Source organism: Melanaphis sacchari, unplaced genomic scaffold (assembly GCF_002803265.2).
Source record: "Melanaphis sacchari strain LSU unplaced genomic scaffold, SCAv2.0 Contig7_pilon_pilon, whole genome shotgun sequence".
Lineage (NCBI taxonomy): Eukaryota > Metazoa > Arthropoda > Insecta > Hemiptera > Aphididae > Melanaphis > Melanaphis sacchari.
This window is the reverse complement of record NW_020271560.1, coordinates 5,544,621-5,560,022: the sequence shown is the minus strand read 5'-3', so window position 1 is coordinate 5,560,022 and position 15,402 is coordinate 5,544,621. Positions and strand designations below refer to the sequence as shown.

General features: G+C 29.7%; 2 protein-coding genes across 2 annotated transcripts in view; both read right to left on the bottom strand.

Moving 5' to 3' along the window:
• LOC112601883 (CCR4-NOT transcription complex subunit 6-like) overlaps positions 1 to 15,402 on the bottom strand; it is a 65,947-nt gene that overhangs the window by 35,367 nt on the left and 15,178 nt on the right. The gene's annotated exons all lie outside the window — the stretch shown is intronic.
• Positions 8,290 to 8,851, bottom strand: LOC112601885. The gene is made up of 2 exons (XM_025349745.1): positions 8,726 to 8,851; positions 8,290 to 8,549 (listed from the first exon to the last, which is right to left on the bottom strand). The coding sequence occupies exons 1-2, from the start codon at positions 8,849 to 8,851 to the stop codon at positions 8,355 to 8,357; spliced, it is 321 nt and encodes a 106-aa protein (XP_025205530.1). The 3' UTR covers positions 8,290 to 8,354.

The window sequence follows — 15,402 nt, the reverse complement described above, 5'->3', positions numbered from 1 at the left end:
AACGTACAATGTAATCCTTAGAAATCGTTTATTAAATTTGGTAGGTGACGAAATAACACGACAAGACATCACGACTAACTCCACACAGTGTACATACCTACGTCAAATTATGTACAATTCATATTGAAGAATATAGATATTATACATATATATATTCATAAGATATACATTATATATGAGGGTTTATAATCTGTGATAATTACTAGTGGTTAATCTATTTAAATAGACATATAATTAAAATCTGTTTACATTAAGCTATAGAGAATAGTAAATACATGTTATAAAAGAATATACTGCAAGATCACATCATACTAAAATTAAAATTTTAGATTTTGGCACACGCAGCAGCAGAATAGAGCCAACATTTAGGTACGTAAGATAAAAATTTACAAAACTATTTATTGATAAAAATTAAAAAGCTATTTTACTCTTATTTAACATTTATATACTTATATTATGTGCTAAGTGCATATCACGATTAACATTACGGTTGAATTTAAAATATTCATATAGCTTTATATTGTAATTTGTTATAAGTTTACTGCAGTAGGAAATGTTTGCCAAGATCAAAAGCTGAATATGATAAACAAAATGTAGTACTGAGACTTGGCACTATAATACCTACTCGTGAGTCGTGATACCGCAAATAACATTTGCATTTTAACTTACAATACATTTCTAAAATGGTCATACAAATAGTCAATAGAATACACTCATTTAATAAAAATACAGTCCAGGTTTTCTTTTGCAAAGTCTGAATAGGTAGAGATTGAACTTTTTTGAAATGCTTTTAAAAAGTTACCTAAATGCGAAACCCTGTTGAGTTTGAATTGGTACACATATACGAACAAATAACAATAAATAATAATATACAATTCACGAATAGAAAACAAACGATTCGATGACAAATATATAGACTACAATATAGGCAATTGTTAGACCACTATGAATTTAAATTTCATATGAATACTTTTATAACAAATTCAAACGATTTTAAAAACTTGAAATGAATCAAAAATTATTACAATGAAACACGTGCATGCGAGCATACTTACAATGCGCAGACGAATATAAGAATAATAATAATATTAAAATGTCGAAATGACCGTATACTGAATATCATCAATAGAATCGAATACAAATAGTGAAAATCATCATGGGACCTACTTATTGGGAAACAAAAAAATAGTGAATTTATTATTTCTCTATACGTCATTATATATACAATCAAATAACACTTAAAAAAATAATATGTTCACCGTGAAGAACTCGGGACATCCTGGTTTGATTTCGGCTTCAAACGAAGAAGATAGTAGTAATGAAAAAAAATAACAAGTTTTTTGTAGTGGGTGTATAGAAAAAAAGTAAATATTAGGTTTTCTAAAAAATAAATGTGCAAATCGACTGCAACAGGAACTGTAATATGGTCTGAGTGCAAAATCGTGATAAATAAAAAAAAGTTAAAATATTTTATAGCTGCGATAAACATTGAAGACACGTTTTCGGACAAAACCGAAGGGAAATATTGCACAGCACTATCAGTTATAGTAACCATTTACCTCCAGTGACCGCGTTTTCCTTTATATAATTAACGTTATTATCGCGGCGATACCGCCAGTTGCCGCCAACAATACTATTAATGTTGAGGCACCACTACTACTATGTAGAACTAAAAAATTCACGTTACAAGAGAAGACCGGCAACGGCGGCGCTCTGATCACTGCCGGACTACATTCGATCGCAAAGCCGCAAACACGTACGGGTTCACTATGTCTTTATTATTTTTACGAGAATATATTATTATACCCCCGTCATCTACATCTTGCAACATTTTATGTGTGTGTTCAGTGGAGGTCAAATGATTATGTCATAGGAGAGACAAATGAGGCTGATTTATATTTACATTATTTTTAATAAACATATTAATAAATGATAATATTAGAATTATAAATAATTGAAAAAAAGATCATGGGAATTATAATTCCTCACTACCTCCGCCGTTTTATTTAAAATTTATTATTTGGCATATTTCGGCTGCATGCACAATTTTTACTCAAAAAAGTGCTTTCAATGTGGAAATATTAAAAAAAAAAAAAAACATATCTATAGCTACAGGCTGCAGTTTATCTGAGTTTGTATATAAACTGGTAATTTCGTGACTATCAATTAATGCGTTCGTGAAAGGTAACTTTTCAGCAATGAGATGAACGTATTCAAATGAGAAATTTGAAAAATAGTATAATATACACATTAATTATCAATATGATTTCAGCTCTAAGTATTGGACAAATTGATAAAAAAAAATAGAGCTTTAATCACCGAATTATAGCTAGATGTATTTTTTTTTACATATAGAGCAGCGCTTATATCATGCAATATAGTATATTATAATATTACACTATTTTTACTATCTCCTGTTTTTTTATTTTGTATTCGACGGAGAGCAGACCCCGGATATAATAACATAATTCAAACGGTCGAACTTGGCCAACCAAACCGTCGAGATCCGTATATATAATTATTAATTAACTGTTGTCCGTACTAATGCAATTCCATTAAACTTTTCGATTTTTTCAGCATACATAATTTGTTATGGAAATGAAAAAGTGTTCAATAAAAATATGCAACACGTAAAAGAATAATATAAGTATATATAACTTCATTATTTTGATTACAAATAATATCTGGACCCACAAAATCAATGCCGAGGATTTGTTTACACGACGCGGGAAAGCCGGCAAACCGAAAACCGAAAAAAAAAATAAGACCAAAAAATACGCCATAGATATTATTATACTGTCGACGATGTTAGGACACACGCGGTCGACATCACATCATTACAGCGCGCGACACCGCGCAACGGTCCGGCGGTTTCATCATCGAGCTGCTGCGGCGGCGGCGAACAACAGTCGGTTGTCGTGCGGTGACATTGGGATCACACAGCCACCGCCGCCGGATTATGTACAGCCGCGCCGAGCGGTAGTTTAGGTGTATCCGGGGCACGATAATTATAATTATTATTATTATTATTATTATTACTATAGAACAACAACTGCTATTATTATTATTATTATTATTATTGTTATTATCATTATTCGGTCGTTCGACAAAACAGTGCACCGGCACTGCGCGAAGAGCGTGTAAAACACGACGCTCACTTTGATATGCTTAGATATTATTATTATTATTATAACTATTAATTTATTATCTATACATAAAATATATTATGTTATATTATTTAATGCAATACCGGTACGAGGGCTCTATTATTTAGTGTACAATGCCAAACATAGGAAATACGGTTTGCATATATATTTTCGCTGTAATCCGACGAAAAAACGTCGTACGCCGGCCGCGGACGGGAATTAACGGATGTTGAAATGAAATTTCACAATATCATCGCCGCCATATTATAACAATAATTTTATCGTTATTGTCGTTTTACAACACTACAGGCCATAGCCATATCCTCCGTCGATGATATTATTATAATTAACTTCGTCCAGGAAAAATTAACAATAATAATTATGAAATACGTTTATATAAGTTTATTTTGGCTTTGATGTACCTCTGCGGTTCACGGACATGTGGATGGTGTCAGTGTGTCACCTCGCATCTGTCCGAGGTAGCGAGGTGATGGGCAATCTGACTTCGGTCAAATGGATACAACACTTGGTGCATTTACCAGGTTAAGTTTAATAACTTTGTGACTTCATCAGCTAATAGATTAAAGTGTACTATTCAGTCTACGAAAATGAACAATAATAAAATACGGCACTTACTATCATGTTGTTACTTGTTAGTACAGACGTACATATAGTAATAAGTAGTATAGTTTAATAATAAAATATAAGTATAAAAATATTTTATTTTTTCTTAAGTTTGTTCAGCGCCACCAATTAAAAGTGGTTTTAAAGTTTAAACCACTCATACTATCTGAATTGGATAGACTTAATATATTTTCTATCACGGTTCAAACTACTCTCTAAACTTTCCTAAAATCTTTAAGAACAATCTCTGAAACTTAGTCCAAATCAATCGAATAATTGTTGAGTTTATAAGCTATAAATATTAGAATATTACTTTTTATTGTTAATTTGAATATAAATAATAAATTATATATTATTAATTTCGTTGAAAAAATCCCATAAAAATACATGGCGGGTCGAAAAAATGTTTTTGTTTTTAATTGTATTTCTATAACCTATGGCAACACTGAATCTTATATAAACAATAAATTGTTCAATTTTTGTGCATAAGCCAAAACGAAATTCATGTGTAAGCAGTGCGGGTAATCTATTGAACTATAGTAGTTGAAAAAAAAGCTTAGACATCCTCAAATTTTCAAGAAATCTTTTGACATAGCTCTTATTAAAATTTGTCCAGTCATTTCTGAGATTATATAGTCATTATTGAAAAAACTCATTCCACATTAATTATACATAGATAAATATTTATGTATATTTGTACTATTTACGTAGCGTACGTTTCCAGAACAACGACTCACGTCACGCGCAGTATTCGGAATACTATTGGTGTCACAGATTCACAAAACTCACTCTGGTGGTATAAATCAGAACTACTAAGATTGGGATACATTTTTCCAAAAATATCAATTTAATAGGTAAAATCATATACAAACGCACATAACTTTTTAGTTAGCCATTCCGTGCAATTTCTTGTTTCATTTCCGTGTACAGTGGAAAATTGTACTTAGAATACTATACTATCATACTTTGATAAAATTATAACATTAATCGTGTATAGTTTTAATTTTTACCGCCAATATATTATTAGATATGTTATGTATAAGATATTATATAAATAATTATTAGTACCTAGGTATATTGCGAATTTGTTGAAGTTAATTAATTACTTGTTAGTATACAGTACACATAATGTTACATAATTATTATTTAATACCTAGTTAATTATTTGATTATTTTTTATTATTTATGTTGTGTCGTTTTAAAATGTCTAAACGAAAGAGTAACACTTACTGTTCAGTATATGGTTGTAAAACATTTTATTCGAGTGAAGGTAACATTAGTTTTCATACGTTTCCTAAGGAAAATCAGTCCAAAGTTAAATGGATAAATAAAAATGGAATTGAAGAAATGATCGATCGGCGTAAAGCATGGGTTATGAGACTGCGAATGGATACAAAAAATATGACAAAAACACAGTTAAAAGTCTGTTCTAAACATTTTAACAAAGAGGATTTTATATTACCAGGTAAACAAGAATTAAAATTCATTGTAGTTGCAAAATGTCTGTATATAACGTTTTATCTGTATTTCAGACTATAAATTAAAAAATGCCTCTTTAAAAAAAACAGCAGTGCCATCACAAAATTTGCCAACATCATCAATTAAACTTCAGTCCCCCAAAAAAAGAGAACGTTCATTAGTATTGACTAGAAATAATATACCTGAAAACATTGTAAGTAGTAAAAAGTTTGTACGTTTTTTGTAGGTACCAATATATACCAATATCTGTATAAGGTTATTTATTTAAAATTACATTATTTTATTAAAATTCAAAGTGATACTAGACCACTGTGAGATGTAACACTTATATATATATATTTTTTTGTGTAAAGGTTATTCAGAAAACAGACTCAAAAGTTTCTCATTCATGTAGACATTGGTCTGATGAAATGATGAACATAGATAATTTTGAATCTGATAATAATACAATGCAAACAGAGGAAACAAGACATACCAGTTCAGATAGTGCTGATCTAACTATGACATTACAAATGGTTGATGCTGGTGTTCAAGTCACCACTGGAGATATTTTTATTCCTTTTATTTCATTGGTGAACACACCTCAAAAGTTAAATACAATGACTGGAATCCCCTCTTTTGAGATACTAGATAAAATAGTAGAGTTGTTTATAAAATATTATCCATACACAAAATGTTATCGTTTGAGTGTAAAAGAACGAATTTTATTAGTTTTTATTAAGTTTAAACAAGAATTGTCATTTATTGTTCTGAGCATTCTTTTTAAATCTGTAACAGCAGAAACTTGTAGAGCATTATATAATTCTACTATCCCTCTGTTAGCACATATTTTTAAAGCTCTAATTTACTGGCCTACAAAACAAGAAATATTGGCTAATATGCCTGTGTGTTTCAACAATTTTTTAGATACAACAGTTGTTTTAGACTGTACAGAGATTTCTGTGCAAGTACCAAAATGTTTAGCTTGTCGTATAAGATTGTATAGCAATTATAAATCTACATTTACATTGAAATTTATGATTGGCATAACTCCTGGAGGATTAATATCTTTTGTAAGTGAACCATATGGTGGCAGAAGTTCAGATAAAGTTATATTTGAACAGAGTGGTTTAATTAACAAAATGTCATATCCTGATGCCATAATGGTCGATAAGGGATTTTTAATAGATGGCATATGTAATATTAATAATATAAAACTTATAAGACCCCCATTTTTAAAAAACAAACATCAATTTTCCAAAGAAGAGGCATTGTTAACAAAAGATATAGCTAGAGCAAGAGTCCATATTGAAAGAATTAACCAAAGAATAAAAGCATTCAAAATTTTTCATAATAAATTCCCATGGACTCATGCTCACTTAGTTTCAGACATTATGACCATAGTATCTGGAATATGTAACCTTTGTGTACCTATTTTTGCAAATGATAAGTTTATTAGTTGAATTTTAAAATATGTAAAAGTATATTTACTGAATTAAAAACCCAACCACAAAAATATAGGTAAAAGCAAATATTTTACAATAAAATTTTAAAATCTTTAAAATTGTTTAATTAAATCAGTGTATATGTTCTTATTTGTTTTTCTTCTTTATTTTTACATTTTATAATACAATACATTCTTATACTTGTAACTATGATCTAAAATAATAAAAATTCATTTTTATTTTTTAAACTTACAAATGACATGTAACATTTTTGAAAAGTACACATATTTCAATTTTTCAAGTAAAACTGTAGCATAATTTTCATCCAACGGTACTTCTATTATAGCATAATTATGATCAAAACTGCTATAAATTACAAAATCACATTTATTGATATTTAGCATAACCATTCCAAGCTGTACCTGATTATAGTATGCATGTTTAGTTTTTAAATAATATGCACCATCAGTAGTTTGTTTAATGTATGTAAGATTAGACATAAGTTCATTTATATTATGTGTTTTACCTTTATATGGGCATTTTATTTCAATTAACTTACTAGGATAATTACAGTCATCAACAAGTACTCCATCAGGAGAGTATCCTAACCATTTTTCTGTTGCACTTGTAATAAACCCACTTTTATAAACTTTTGAACTACTATTTTTTGAATATAAATCTCTCGCTACATTTTCAAATTCAATTCCATGATTAGTGAACTTTGATGAAAAATTTTTTGGCCAAAAGTAATTACTAATTTTGGACTCCCACTGATCATCAGATTTTGGTTTTTGACTGTAAGTGAAAATAGAATAACATCTGCTGCCTGTAATTTTAAATTGCCTTGTACTTGACCAATATAGTTGATTTGTTAAGGATTTTTCTCTGATATACTCTACGTCTGCTGACATTTCTGAATATGTTTTCTCACAACACTTTTTTAATGGTAATGTTATACTAGAAAGATTTTTTAAAAGTAAATTTTCTTCTTTTAGAAAAAAATAGGAAGTATCATTGACAACTGTTTCAGTATTAACTTCTATCAATCTTCGTCCTTCTTTATGCAGGGTCAGAGCTGACTTTGGTGTTACAGATGTAAAACATGATCTATAATAAATGCAATAATTAGGTATGTTAACATCTACCTAATATTTCAGAGAAAAATATATACATATATTATATGTTCTGGCCCCACCTTATATTTTCTTCGTCAATAGGTACTAAGTTTCTTTCAACATTCTTAAAGCAACAAAACTCTTTTATTGGAATTGGCTTATAACTTGCAAGAGATGGCTCTTTAAGTTTAGTCCATTGACATGTAATGTCTGTTTTAGATAAACTTTCAATTTCATTTATAGTAGTTCTTCAATAATCATATTATACAATACAATAAAATTTTATTTATAGAACATTTAATATAATATTTAACTACAAGTTTATAAAATAAGAAACAAGTAATAATATGATAAATACTATAATTTTATTGTGATCATATAAACCAAAAAAAAATAAAAAAATTTTAGGTATGTTAAATACCTACATAGCCCATAGGAATGTAACTTTATAAGTTTTTAGTGTATAAAAATAAGTAATAATAAATAGTATTCCTCATACTATAAGTTTGTTATGGACTACAAAATACAAACTATAGGTAAGTAATCTAAATTACTTTTGTAGGTACCTACCTATTCAGATGTAGTAATACTGCAACAATATGCTTACAACTTTCAGATGCTCCAGCTTTACAAGTACAAACAAACTGTATAATATGTAGCTTATTATTCTCATAATGTAACTTTCCAGTTATTTCATGAGGCATATCTCGAATATGTGAGGATTGTATTATTAAACTCTTAATTGAAATTATACCATCATCCTGAGGATTTAAATTTTAAGAAATTATATTATAACTAAGGAGTTAAAAAGTAAATCTACTTTGAATAAAATGTTTTGTAGAATAATTCACTAAAACTTTGAAACTTTAAAATGTCATATATTTTTGACCTATTGTTGTATATATTTTACTTTAAATTATTCATTTTTCTATTCTACCTTTTCAATTTTTCCACACAGAATAACATGTTTGGCAAGCAATACTTGTTCGCCTTCTACAAAGTTTCTAGTATCTGGAGTGCAATGAGCATATTTAAAAACATCAGAAAGACTCAAGACACTCATTACTTGTAATTTTTATAAAACAATTAATTATACATAAACAAATAATTAAATTTATAAATAAGCAGACAATTTTCAGAATAATAATAGTTATGTTCCTAAATCCTAACATTAAACATTGATTTATGTTTTAAATTAGGTATTATCATTGCTATATTATTATCAAAATAAATATCAATGAATGAGTACAATAATATATGATGTATAATTATTAATAACAATATAGATAATAAGTATAATTATTATTAAATAAAAACATTTTATTTTATTTTAATCCTACATGATCATGGTCTTCACTCTTCTGTATAACATTATCCCAAAAAGAGCGACCATATTTAAAACTACATCAGCGCTCTCTGTTATCAATCTGCGATGCCAATAAACGCACATAATATGTATTGTTATCACTAATCTCATAAACATGTACGCATAATATATGTGTCATTACGAATAAAAATATAATAGTTTTATAATAAAAACTCACTCCAAGCGCGTATACACGAGTATAATAACTTATAAAGTATATACATATTGAAACTTCAACGCGCGCGCATGCGCCGTAGCCGTCTCATGCAGTATTATAATTTATAATATTGTTAAACATGAATACATGAAGATATACGCGGCGTGAAGCAGCTCCGATTTAAACAATAGGTATAGTACCGCCGGCTGCGTTGTCCTTGAACGGCCAGAGGTTGGATTAAAGACAAATCTGGTTGACGACGTACTAAAAAAATTTATGAAAACAACGCAACGAAAAATCACATATAAATTCACATACATATGAAGTGGCGGCGGCGGTATATATCACGGATTCGCAGCATAGACCACGCGGGAGGAGAGGACAACGGCCGAAAAAAAGAGCTTTTGTTTGTTTGACACCGTAGTAGGCTGCTACACAGCTGGCCGCCGGCAATATATACGTGATCGACCTTCATGCCAATTTCGTTTTTAATTTTAATTTTTTTTACACTCGTTTTGTTGTAATATTATTTTTTTACACGAGCCGCACGCACGCAACTTCACTACATATTTGGCAAATGATGACTATGACAAAAAATAAACAAATAAAAGTTAAAATACTCAACGGCAAGCCTCGTATTGTTTTCAAGGATTTTTACGATAAAAATAGGTACAATACCTCAATTTTATAATTCAAGTCAACAGAGTAATACGATATTATCACTAACTTGATTTATATAGATATGTGTTATAATATATAACTATTTTATACGAATATCGATTTAATATAGGTACATATATAAGTGTATATATAATATATGTTATGTATAACCCTCAATAAGAGAGGTCTAATAATCGATGTGGGTTTTTATAAAATCTAGGAAATATAATATGCGTAAACAATAAATAATAAATACGCAAATTTGCTTAGAAAACACAAACGTTTATTATTTGTACTATTACTCACATACTGATAGGTACAATATAGATAAAACGTACGGATGTATGATTTTCAATAGAATTTTAACCATGCGGCTGCTTACGTTATATCACCAAAAACCTTCGATAGAACTATATCAGATTTCTCCAGAAAATGCTGAATGAAAAAAATTATAACCTAGCAACGTATATACATATTGTATCCCATTTCAACGTGTGACGATATTATAACAAAAACAACAAACACAATGCACATTTATTATATTCAAGAGTCTAGACAAGTACCGAATGCGTGTACTATTACATAACTTAATGCATTTAATTGTGAACATTAAATGAATCCACGACACATAAAGGAAAACCGTCTTGAAAGCAAAATATTTCATTCATATACGTGTTTTATACTTATCGGGGGGTGCTGTATTGCTGTGGCATTCTGGGTTCGTGTAGATGTGCAATGTGTGCGTAAACCACAGTAACCTATGTACGTATATTGTTATAATTACTTCAACCGGAATGTATAATAATATCAAATTATAAACCCCACTGGGACTATAACTGGCCCTAAGCATAGGTTTAATGTACTGGAAAGTAAACCGGTTTCTACCCCGAATATTTATTATATACGAACCCCCTCGGTAACAAAAGCGCCAGACGTTCGATCGACTGGGAACACCTTTTGTCTCGTATAACACTTTTCTGCGTCTCCCGAAAGTAGGTTTACAGCCTTACAGGTGTGTATTTTTTTTCAAAACAAAAAAAAACTAAATTCTGGTAGACCACCTGTTGTCTGACTATCGCAATATCATCATCGTTATCAACATAATCGTCAATCACCCTCCCACCCATAAGTCATATTATAATTATTATTATTATAAAATATATACTATAAATTAATATACATTGTATTTAAATATTGTATTGCAATTAACAGGAATCGTTTACCAAGCATTTTTGTACGTGTACATAATATTATGTCATATATAGAAATATTAATTACTAATCAATATTGCTTCATAGTAATAACATATTATAATATTATAGTCAATAAAAACTCTACTTGTACGTACATTACATTATCACTGAACAAAAAAAACACACACATAGGTTACAGGTATCAACACATTGATATATTTACGTTGCCCATGCCAATGCGTTACGATGATTAAATTTAAAATTTAAATGTAGTTTATCAGCTGCCACATTGTTAGCAGTAATTTTAACGATTTAAAAACGACAACGTGTGGGTGAAAGCATCACAATCACACATACAAGTGCGCGCGCGATCGGGCATATACCGTAACGGCGAATAGCCCACGATATATACAATGGCAACAGCAATGGAAATTATGTATATATAAGTATATAAAATATATATACGTTTGCATGTCAAATACGATATACATATTGATTATCTAACGAGCAGACTATTCGGTGACGAGTGAACTAGGCAAGGCACGGTAGCCAAAACGGTGGGAAGGCAAATAGATATTATATATATATATATATATATACATCATACATTTGCCAAAAAGGTATTTTATAAAATAATTGTTATCGTGTATTTAGTAAAGAAATTTAAATTAAATGAATAACATAAAAAATTAAGTTATAATCGAGAATTGAGAAATTATGATTTGATGGTAAACTATGCCAACAAATCTTTTATGAATTATTTGGGACCAACCTTCTTCAATTCTATGCTTTTTGAATTTAAAAAGAAAATATATACTTGGAAGGGAAATTATTACTATTAAATGCTTAGTATATAAAAAATTATTTTTATAGTTAGAGAATGATGTGCGCTTTTATTATTCATTAAAATTAAATTTTGTTGTATTACTTATAACTATAACCCTGTTACATTTATTCATCGTTAATATTATTCTTTATGAAATTTTACTTTTTAAGAATATTTTTTCGATTTATTTGATTTGCGATATTTAATATTACTATTTTATTTTATGCTTATATTTCATTAATAATATTATTTAGTATTAGTCATAACTCCCTAGCTACAACACAAGCTGCATAAGCTTACAGGAGGTAGGTTAATCAAATCTTTAACTCATAATAAATATTTAATCTATAATATATGTTTGATTTAAAAAAAAATACATATTATATTGACGTAAAAAACCATATTTTCGTTCTGCGCCTCATGTATTAAACATATTAAGGAGTTTCTCGCGAAACATTTTCATGAAAATCAATTCGTCAACGCAATTCAAATACAAAACGGCATACCCACGCATGACTGTACTTATCACCTACCGAATAACATTAATCAATTATTATCAATAGTAAATACTTTAGATTTATGACAAATTTCCTAACAACGTTTTTAAACGCTTTAATGTATAATTGCTCTTACTGTTGATTACTGATTACAATAATAACATTCGTCAATAATAAACAAGTACATTAAAAACAATATACTTGATATATACGTAAATAGAGTTGCACAGTTTTTAAGAAAACTATACGATATTTATTATATTATAATCAAACAATATTCAAAAATAGCAAATTAAATATTTCAATGAAGAATATTTTTCTTTCGTTTTGCTTTCAACAAATTTATTATTTCTTGATTGAAAATAAATTTTGTTTTTCTACAATTCTGAATTTATTTTTGTATAATAAACAACATTCTCGATGGTTACTATTTTATAAACGATTCTATGATGATCAACGTGACTTATTATGTCATATATATTCTAAGTAGTGAACACGAGGACTTTAATTGCAATGGGAAAAAACTTAAATAGTAAAAAATAAAATCAAGAATAACATCCATGTATAACCTACACAGTTATTTTTTAACATAAAATTAATTAATTTTTACATTTCCATATTCAACTCGAACATGCATGACATGTACAGGTCAATCGATTACATGCGTTACCATTAAGTATAATGATTAATGATAATTCATTACAATGTTTTTAATTTTTATCGACAATCAATAAGAAACATCTATAAGGATATCTTTAAGACAAAATAATTTAAAAAATTTAAAATCCATGTGTTTTATTAAACATATTCGATTTTTTCATATTTCCATCTTTTTATATGGTAAACAACTATAGATTTCAATATAAATTATGACAATTTATCATATAGGTATGATAATATTATGCAGCAATAATCAATACTACAATTAAAATATATAAATTAATAATCACGAGAAAAACTTATCAAAAAAAAAAAATAATAATAATAATAATAATAAATAATAATAATAATAATAATAACAACAGTTAAAATGTTTTGCAAAAATAAAATAAGTAAATGAATATAGGTACTTGATTGTAGCTTAAATTAAAAAAAAATATTTATTTATAATTGGTTAAAATAAGATAATTATACACCTTAAACCCGCCGGATAAGACACAAAGCGATTAAACTATAATAAAACCCAAAGTGAAAATTTACATCAAAAAACACTAAGTAAGACTTCATTTTAAATGAATAACTTAGCATTTATAGGTATAAATAAAAGAAAAAAAATATCAGACTCGTGTTAACAAGCCGACAGCCATATATGACGCCATGGTAAATATAACATATCAAACACACATATGAGACCATGAAAATAAGACCAGGTTAACACAGAAAACATCTATTCAATAATTGAATAGATGTTCTCTTATTTAATATGTTATTCAATAACCTTGTTATATGTTCAAAAATTAATAATTTATACACATAATACATAATGTAAATAAATGATTAGGTATGACGTGTGTGGTTTACTTATCTACAATCTTCAAAAATGTAACATCAAAGAAAACGTTAAACATAAAACTGTATTGATAAACACTAAATTAAGAGTTAGGTCAAATTTTCAGAGTTTCAACACTTTGAAATGCGTTTATAAAGTGTTACCCACATACATGAATGTAACACAAGATATTAATTTTACCATAAAGTCATATAATATTATCGGAACATACAATGTGTTTCAAACACATAATTAATCACTATAATATGTACATCCGATTTGTGTACAGAACAATATTTTCCATACCAATATTTAAAAAAAAAAACACAATATTTAAAAATTGCCGATTAAACAATAAATAAAGTTATATTCTAAATAAATCGAACCATAACCTAGGAACGATTTGACGGCGGGAAATCATAACGTTAACACTAAACCGAATAAATAAAAATGCTTTAATAATAACCATTATTATCCTGTCATCATAATAATATACTGATTATTATAATTTTGAGACCACTAAAACATACGAAAACGTCTCGCGCTTCCGTACGATGTACGAAATAAAAAAATAAATAAAAAAGCAAAACAAAGTAAAAATGACCGTCGACCTAAAAATATTTGAAAATTAAATCGCGTGAAAGAGCAGAGATAAAAATTAAGAAAAAGAAAAAAAATAACACAGTACATAATTATTATACATATTATCCGTACAGACAATCGAACAAGGGAGAAAACGTTAATTGGTTTTCCAAAAATAAAAATAAAAAGTGAGTTTTGCGGAGGAGCAAAAAGTAAAACATTTCTAGAGTGTGCGAAGGAGCCGTGGCAGAGCGCATCGCGTCATCAACGATGGTGGCCGATGGGCATGGTGAAAAACTTGATTTCGATGTCCCGATGACCGTTGTGCGAAGTGACGATCTCGGACGAGACTTCTAAACTGTGAGTCCTCGACCTAGCGACGGGGGCGGCGGTTTCGGTCTTCGCGTACTCGGCAGCGGCCGCGGCGATCTTGAAGTACTGGGACGACGATTGGAGCGGAGGCGAACTCGGTTCGCCGCTCCAGCTCCTCCGGGCCGGTTCCGGTCGGGTGAGCGACGGCGAGAAACACCGGCGTCCCACGTCCCACACGTTACCCACGGGGTCGCAACACGCGCACTGGCACGTGGACACGTCCTCCAAGCTCACGGCTTTAATGTCGGCCGACAGTCGGATCGTGTCGAACGGCACGACGTCCCCCATGCCGAGTTCCGAAACTGGCGGCGGTGGCGAAGACGACGGATGACGACGACACCGAGACGGTGGCGACAGCATCTGCCTCCGTCATTCGGGGCTGCGGAGGCGGCTGCAGTATGACGGAGCAGTTGGACGCAGGTACGGGTTTCCGTTCTTTCTTCCGTTTCGGGTGTTTATGATGCAGGGCGAA